General features: G+C 36.5%; 1 protein-coding gene across 1 annotated transcript; it reads left to right on the top strand.

The window, feature by feature from the left end:
- Positions 1-3301: 3301 nt before the first annotated feature.
- On the top strand, positions 3302-9354 carry LOC135092822 (uncharacterized). The gene is made up of 3 exons (XM_063991569.1): positions 3302-3322; positions 5641-5742; positions 8575-9354. Exons 1-3 carry the CDS (start codon positions 3318-3320, stop codon positions 8870-8872), a joined length of 405 nt encoding a protein of 134 aa, XP_063847639.1. The 5' UTR covers positions 3302-3317; the 3' UTR covers positions 8873-9354.
- Positions 9355-9686: the final 332 nt, after the last annotated feature.

Here is a 9686-nt window from a genome sequence, read left to right as displayed (position 1 = left end):
ATAATGTGTGAAGTCATGAAAGGACCTACTGTCGCAAACTTCAAAAGAACTAAGAAGTGCACCGTTCTTGAGAGAGTCACCAAGGCATCACTTACATGATCTCAGACAAAGAAAAGAGTATTTTCAAGAGCCAACCTATAGACACGGACAAAATCTGGCAAAGATAACACGCAGGAGTCAACAGGTGCATTTGCCACATGAACGGGAAGGCAAACAACATTCATGAAGCCCTTTCGCTGATTGCCAATCACAACAGCAGAACAGACATCCACAGCAGAGATTGAACGTTTCGACTCCATGAAATCAGTCAATGACAAATCATGGCCTGTGCAGCGTGAATGCTTTGAAGCGTGAACAGGATATTTAGAGGCTAAGAGTGCTACTTGAATATCCATTGCAGAGATAACAATATCCTAATATGAAACAGCATGATGTTGAAGAAAAACATCAATACCATGAGTCACAAGAGAGTGAAGTCCTAATAAACCATCGTTGTTGAGTAGAAAATCAGTTACAAAAAAATTTTGCTTCAGATGATGGTAAATTATTGGCAAGAGACAAGGGGAGAACTACTGTACCAACACACGTGTGTGTGTGTGTGTGTGTGTGTGTGTGTGTGTGTGAGCTCGTATAAGGAATGTATATAGATTGAAGGAAAACTTGATGATTTGGTTTTATAAAAATAAATAAAGAAAGAAAGAAAGAAAGAGAAAAAAAAATGATATAACAAGCTTGACTCAACACTCTAAAAAGCATACGCAAATAAGTAAAGACAAATAAGTAAACATACACACACACACACACACACACACACACACACACACGTGTAGATATGGAGACGGGACCACACGAGCATAGCTCAGACCCTGTAAATTACAACTAGGTAAATACACACACACACACACACACACACACACACACACACACACACACACAGCGTGTATCATAAACCTATACGCTCTTCATACACGTTCATCTGGTGATCTTCATTACTTGCTCCATATACGCCTTCCTTTGTGATGCCGTCCAATGTGCAGTCTGATATAAGTTTAGAGAGAAATACATTAACTTTGTCAGTGTTTCCTCCTATACACAGTGATAATACTGATGATGATAATGATGATAATGATGGTGATGGAAGTTATAGTAGCAGCAGAAGTCCATCTTTGCCTGTCTGGCTACCTTTAATTCATAAAAGCAATTAAGAATTAAAGGTAGACAAGGGGGATTGAAGCAAAATTTTTAGGATCAGCAACCAGGATAGAACAAGATATAACGGGTTCAAGCTTGAAAAATTCAGGTTTAAGAAAGAGATAGGAAGAAATTGGTTCTCAAATAGAGTGGTAGATGAGTGGAATGGACTCGGTAATCATATTGTTAGTGTTAGGACATTAGGGAGCTTTAAGAGAAGATTACACGGGTTTATGGATGGGGATGATAGGTGGAAATAGGTATATTTCATACAGGGACTGCCACGTGTAAGCCTGGTCACTTCTTGCAGCTTCCTTTATTTCTTATGTTCTTATGTTCTCTCTCTCTCTCTCTCTCTCTCTCTCTCTCTCTCTCTCTCTCTCTCTCTCTCTCTCTCTCTCTCTCTCTCTCTCTCTCTTCGTTTATGCGTGTGTGTGTGTGTGTGTGTGTGTGTGTGTGTGTGTGTGTGTGTGTGCGTGTGTGTGTGGAAGATGGATGTAAGCATGACGGTTTCTTATTGTGGCTGCACATTCTAGTGCTGAGGGACGACGCAGTGCTGTTTGTTGCGACACGTTGCAGAATGTTAAAGAAAGATGAATTAGTAATGCGCTTTTGTGGAGTATAGCATACGGATTAATGAAAAGAAGACGAAGGTTTTTGTAATTAATGGATCCCCAGAAGATAAGGCCGACATGCAAGTGGAAAATATTAAAAATGGTCGGTGTGCAAAGTACACTTACGAGTAATTGGGTAGTGTAATTACGGATTAGAAACCGATGTCTGCTGATGTTAGATTACATAAAGCCAAAAAGATGTGCCATCTCCTCAATTTTATATCCTATGTTAAAAACATTTCTTTTTACATTAAGCGAAGTGTGAATGACGCAGCACTATTGCCGTCCATACTGTATAGATGTGAGTCCTGGCTTGGGAGTGACCTTAAGTCAGTACCAAGCTATATAACTGGGGATCTGAAGCAGCTCTTAGGCTTGAGCATCACCACTACCAACACGCTGCAATCTTTTGTCTCGTCCTGATTAATAACATATGTTTTGTTAAACTCAGATCTCAGTACTCGTGGCATGTACACATCAGGAGGATAAGAATGAGCTTCACCGCATCGCATTCATGCGGCTCCGCGTCAATAGCCACATTTGGCAGTGAAGACGGACGGTGGAACAGAGTGGGAGATTGGAGGGATATTCTTAGAGGAGCTGCTGTGTGGGTGCGGTGCTGTGCAGAGGAGTGGTACCTATTGGAGTAATATCCTCGCTGGTAATACTTCCGTGACCTGTATGGATTTACCTTTTTAAACCAGGTGATGTCATTTGATGTGCATAGTTGCTGTGAGGTCCTATACAAAATTTTGTCGCTCTTCTAACGGTAGATGGTGTGTTTGTATAAGTCCAATTTAATAGCGTGTTTTCATACTTGGTTTTATTGAGTTTTTTTTTTTTTTTTTTTTTTTTATGTACTGGTTTTAGGTTGTACATAAAGTTAGTGGAAGGGGACTTTTATGTATTTTTGGTTTTAATTCTTGATTTTACTAGGTTTTAGTTGTAAAATATGTCGTTTAGTTACATTTTTTTCTATACTAGGTGTTTATTGTTTTGATAAGTTGTAATGGAGGCTGACGTTTTGAAACGTTTCTTTTACTATTTTTTTTTCTACATTTTTTTCTTTTCTCTGTCACTATCAGTATGTGTTGTAGGTATGAATTTATACATATAACATTAATTTCTCATCGCTAAAATATCTATCTATCTATCTGTGTATGTGTCTAGAGGATCACTTGCTAATCCTGCAATCACCAACAACACAGCAGGACTCCATGAATGAAGGTTGAGACCTCCAGCAGTGTGCTCTCAGTGTTGCCACAAGGCCCTTCATAGGTCATACACCCCTAACCCTCTTGCTCAAGGTTACAAGATGCTTGCTGCTTGGTGAAAAATTACGTGTGTGTGTGTGTGTGTCATAATAACAAACTGGACTAGTGCACATGTTGCGATAGCTCATAACACACACACACACACACACACACACACACACACACGAATAGTATATAATTAACGCCCTAGGAAAATGTCACTTCATTCGCTTGCAGCGTGTTCACCAACATCTGCGGAATGAGGTGAGTCTGAGGTGCACTCCTCACACAGACAAGCAGACCTTCGTCCTCTCTGTCTCAGGGACAGCGTAACACATCTAAGGGTGTGTTGGTTACTCCTGTCATCTTTTTACTCCTTGAGTTCCGGAATATGGTTATTGTTTAGTGTATACGATCATACATTTAACATTCATTCGGATGATTCTGCTTGAGAGAGATTTGTTCATGCGTATAAAGCAGCCTCATGAAGAGATGTCACTTGCAACACCTGTCCCAGATCACCTTAAAATTCGCCAACCCAATGTGAAGACATTTCTAAGTATAACGCCACTCACCACCCATCTAACCTTGCTTATATTGGCACAAAGAATAGGTGTGGTTATCAGGTGGAGATAAATATAGTTTAACTTAGGTCAAGGAGTGTTTATTATGCTGGTGATCTGGTGATTGGACTCTTCTGGAAGTGAGAGTTGGTGTTCTGACTCTACCGTTTACCACTTTTTTATTCCTTCTACCTATGGCTGATACTGAGCTGGGAGCTGTTGTTCCTTGTTCATTTTTTTTTTTTTTCCCATTCTCAAAGCATTAAGCTCAAAGTTTAAGCTTCATAGAAGCAGTGCTGACTTCATTCTTAGTGATGGTTAAGTACTTAGGACAAGCAGTGTGAGATTAAAAAATTCATCAATTACCTACACTAAGGTAATGCGTAAGGCCTCTTACATTCAGTTCGTCTATCTAAGGGCTTACATAAAAGATCATGTTAAACGAAGGCTCAGAGAATTTGCAGTTCAACTCATTACACTACTTTCTTCTTATTTTGTTTAATTTATCCTTAACCAGAAACCATGAATCTCTGATCCCTTGTCTGATTCCGAGCCAACTTCATTCACTTTTTTACGTGGAAGAATACATAAGAACATAAGAAAATAAAGGAAACTGCAGGAATCTGTAATAATAGGACACATTGGAAATTAATAGGACGGATCGATGAATATCTTTCTCTTCTCAACTTTTCTGAAGCTATATATATATATATATATATATATATATATATATATATATATATATATATATATATATATATATATATATATATATATATATATATATATATATATATATATATATATATATATATATATATATATATATATATATATATATATATATTTCTAAAACCAAGTAATGAATAAATTCAGATGTGATTTTCTATGTATTTTTTTTTATTTTGTGTTAAATAAAACTTTAAAAAAAGAAAGGATAAGCAGAATGAAAGCCTTCATTTATGTATTTTCTTCAAAATCAACAGATGGAAAAGGCTCAAAAATATAGTTGTGAAGTGGGCAACGTGAATCAGATAAATTACAGACTTCTGAGGATGACACTTGCTTTACTGCCCCAGGTATTCTTACAATGCCACACTCACGCCCACTGCTTCTGGCCACTCGTAAACATTTCCCATGATGTTAAGATTCATATTAGCAACAATGTTATCTTACACTTAGACTAACACTAACAATAACCTCAATACTTACACGAATATTAACACTTACACTAACATCAACAACAACATTTATATCAACATCATCCTAACACAATCTCACTAACACTCACTCACACTTACACTGATACACATTAACACTTACTATGACTGACTTACACACATTCACTCACAGTCACAAATCACAATGACACACACACACACACACACACACACACACACACACACACACACTAGCACTGATCACATTACCACTAATGAACATATGCATTTACAGCCGCATTAACATAAACAAAAAATAAATAAATAATTAAAAAATTAAAATAAAATAAACAACATGTAAAAAACAAATAAAAACAAAAATGTGTATAGTGCATATGACGAATTATAATTTTTATTACCAGTGCTACTTTAGGATGTGATAAACTCGTCACTTGGGTAATAACGAAATTATATATATATATATATATATATATATATATATATATATATATATATATATATATATATATATATATATATATATATATATATATATATATATATATATATATATATATATATATATATATATATATATATATATATATATATATATATATATATATGTATTGTATTGTATAAATATGCAATGTATTGTATTGTGTATGGCACCCATTGTAAGTGACTAAAGAATTTATTTTTTAGTAAAGTCTTGCCATCCGACTATTTTTCACTTTCAACAGCAATATTGTAATAGATTATGTTCGTAGGTCAAGTACACCACTGTGGGCTGCTAGAGTACAATAATGCAGCCTTCAGTCCCCATGACCGCGACTGTACCTCAGCTCTTCTCCTGCAGGTTCTTGGTCGCCTTCGTTGGCCTGTTGTGTGTGGCGAGAGCAGCATTATCCTTCCATCTTCCTGCTGCCCAATCCCCACTCTCCCTTGGCCTTCTTGCTGGGTAAGACACCACCGCCTCCTCCACCATTATCATTTTACTGGGCATTTATTTTCCTAGCCTATAATCCATCTATATAACAAGCCGGCAATCCCACACGGGATGGCATTCACCTACAACTTTATTAATACGCCTATCGTGTTATTTCAGTGTCTGAAATGTGTCATTGTGCACTCTAACTTAGGAGACAAAATTAATCTTCAATTCTGCGTCCTTGCATGTATTTTTGTACAGTGCTTTGAATGTTAGCAAAGCTGCATACATATAAAGTTAATATTTATTCTTACTAATGGCATTTCTCTCCATTGACTTCTTGGATTTTGGAGGAGCTGGTGTTGAAATTATTGCAAAGTATGACAACAGAAGAAAAGCAAGTTTTTAATCTTACTAATGGCTTTACTCTCCATTCACTTCAAGGTCTTTAGTGTGGGTCATAAAATGGTGTTGTCACACTAAATAATATTTTGTGGTTTTCTTATCTCGATTATTGTCTCTTACTCTTTTCTTTGTCTTTATCTCTGCATTTTTGTGCTTATCCGTATTTATCTTTCCCCTTTTTTGGGATTCTCTTACGTTTTTTTTTTTTTTTTTTTTTACGTGAGAGGGTCACTGGCCAAGAAGAACAAAAAGAGGAAATAAAATCCCATTCCGTCCAGAAAAAAAAAGTCAAAAAAATGTCAAAAGAATCATCCTCTTGAAGAGAAGATATAGAAGCAGGTAGGGAGTCCCAGAGTTTACCACAGAAAGAAATGAATGGTTGAGAATATTGGTTAACTCTTCCATTATAAAGGCGGACACAATAGGGATGAGAAAAAGAAGAACGTCTTGTGGAACGAGGCCACAGGAGGAGTTAGCATGCAGTTAGCAAGATCAGAAAAGCAGTTAGCATGAAAATAGCGGAAGAATATAGCAAGAGATGCAACATTACGGCGATGAGAAAGACGTTGAAGACAGTCCGTTAGAGGAGAGAAGTCGATAAAACGAAAAGCTCTTGATTACACACTGTATAAAAATAGCGGTATTAGTGGAAACCCATATCCACATACATGTGAAGCATACTCTATACATGGGCGGATAAGGCTCCTGTACAGAGTTAGAAGCTCCTGGGATGAGAAAAACTGGTGGAGACGGCTCAGAACACTTAATTTTAGAGAAGCTGTTTTTAGCCAGAGCTGAGATGTGAAGTTTCCTATTTAGATTGTAAGTAAAAGACAGACAGAGGAAGTTCAGTGGAGAAGAGAGGAACAATTAAGTGTCACTGAAGAAGAGGGGATAGTTGAATGAAAGGTTGTGTCGAGTTGATTGGAGGAATTGAGTTTTTGAGGCATTGAACAATACTAAGTTTGCTCTGCCTCAATCAGAAATTGGCTTCCCTGTATGAACTGTTTACTTCCTGAAGGGTTGGACGTCTATGAAAAGACCTGGGAAAGTACAGGATGGTATTATTAGCGTAGGGGAGGATAGGACAACAAGTTTAGATCACTCTTCTTGGTTTAGATCACTGATGGATAATAGGAAGAGAATCGGTGACAGGATAGAACCCTGAGGAACACCACTGTTAATTGATTTAGGAGAACAATGATCGTGTATCACAACAGCAATAGAACGGTCACAAAGGAAACTTGAGATAAAGTTACAGAGAGAAAGAGAGAAGCTACAGGAGGGTAGTTTGGAAATCGAAGCTTTGTGCCAGACTATATCAAAACTTTCCTGTTGAGAATAGATTAAAAACTTCAGATAGGTAGGGAATTAAAGAAATAGAACGGTAGTTTAAGGGATTTGAACGGTCACCCTTTTCAGTAACAGGCTGATTGTAAGCAACCTTACAGCAAGAAAGAAAGGTAGATGTTGATACACAGAGTTAAAAGAGTTTGACTAGCCAAAGTGCAAGCACGGAGGCAGAGTTTTGGTTTTCATTAGGCCCATAAGCCTTCCGAGGGTTTAAAAAAGCGAGGGCATGGAAAACATAAGTGGAAAGGATTTTAATGGGCAACATGAAGTATTCAAAGGTTCGAGGAGAGGGAGAAAGAAGTCTTGAATCATCCAAGGTAGAGTTTTAGCAAACGTCTTAGCAAAGAGTTGAGCTTTAGAAATAGATGAGATGGCAGTGGTGCTATCAGGTTGAAATAAAGAAGGGAAAGATCAAGAAACAAAATTATTGGAGATGTTTTTTTGATAGGTGACAGAAGTCACGAAGGAAGTTAGATTTTGAAAGATTTTTGTACGTTCAATTAATGAAGGAGTTTTTGGAGAACAGACCTGCAATTAATCGGCCAGAAATTTAAATCGCTTGATATTCAGGTGATGGAAGGCTCAAGTTATTTCTGCTTTTCCCTGTCTTTTTAATCAAACTTTTTTTTTTTTGCTTTCCTTAGTTTCTCCATCCCTCCTCCTTTATTTTTGTGTCCACTTTTGTGTCCCTGTCCTTGCAGCTCAGTTTCTTCACTTATCTCCATGCTTCTCTCCATTTTCCTCCATCTCTCTCTGCCTCTCCACTTTCCTTTACTCATACTTTAACTTTTCACCAGTTTCCCACACGCTTGCCTATACACTTCTCTCCATTTTTCTCTACTTATGCCTCCGCTTTCCTGCACCTATACACGCTTGTGTATAGGTGCACTTGTGTATAAGTGACCTCTGTTTACCTACTTCTACTTATACCTGCTCTTTCTTCCACTCTCCTCCACTTTCTCTGTCTTTCCTCCTCACTTTCCTTCACTTATGCCTCCACACTTCCCTTCACATATGTTTTCACACTTCCCTCAACCATTATCAACTTTCCCCCCGCCCTGTCCTCTCCACTCCTCCATCTCTCACCGGCGTTCACTTCTGCAGGGATGTGGCTGTTGACCGGGGGACCTCTCCACGCCTTATGGCCACTGATGATGGTGATTCACGTATGATGAGGGACGCCTCTGCTTCTGATTCAGCTTCATCTTCTGAAGAGTCTGATGATTCTAGCAATTCGTCTTCACGCATGAAGGGGGATACTTCTGAAAAGGCTGATGATTCTAGCAATTCGTCTTCACGCATGACGGGGGATACTTCTGAAGAGGCTGATGATTCTAGCAATTCGTCTTCACGCATGACGGGGGATACTTCTGAAGAGGCTGATGATTCTAGCAATTCGTAGCGGCAGCCCAACAAGGGAAAGCAGTGAGGAGGCAGCGCACTAACTACTGCACCCCGTCATTACAAGGACATGACAATTAGGTTAGGTTTAAGTTGGGTCAGCTTTAGTCATACATGTCGAGGTATCTTTGTGTGGGAATAACAATGAAAGTATTTCCTAGAATATCTAGTGACTAGTTTCGGAGCGACAGGCGGCTGTCATCACAGGGGAGCGCATGTACTGCCATAGGAAAAATGTGACCCGGCACGCTAAGGCCCTGCAGCACGCGCCCTCACATTCACTGCTCAGTAATAAAATTAAATGGAAAATAAATTAATTATAATAGATAAAAAAAATAATAAATAAAAAAATAAATGAAATAGAATAGATAAAAAAAATACACTTAATAAATAAATGAAAACTGAATAAAAGGAAAACGTAATAAAAATAAGAATAAAAAAATGATTACATAAAATGAAAATGCAAATGAATAATCGGAAATTAATAAATAAATATAGATAAATATAGTAAATAAAATATAATTTTAATTAAAATAAAATATAAGCAAATGAAATTAGTTAAACAAATCAATTAATAAATAAATCAATTTATAAAAATAATATATATATATATATATATATATATATATATATATATATATATATATATATATATATATATATATATATATATATATATATATATATATATATATATATATATATATATATATATATATATATATATATATATATATATATATATATATATATATATATATATATATATATATATATATATATATATATATATATATATATATATATATATATAT

This window comes from Scylla paramamosain, chromosome 41 (genome assembly GCF_035594125.1).
Source record: "Scylla paramamosain isolate STU-SP2022 chromosome 41, ASM3559412v1, whole genome shotgun sequence".
NCBI lineage: Eukaryota > Metazoa > Arthropoda > Malacostraca > Decapoda > Portunidae > Scylla > Scylla paramamosain.
This window is presented reverse-complemented; position numbering and strand designations above follow the sequence as displayed.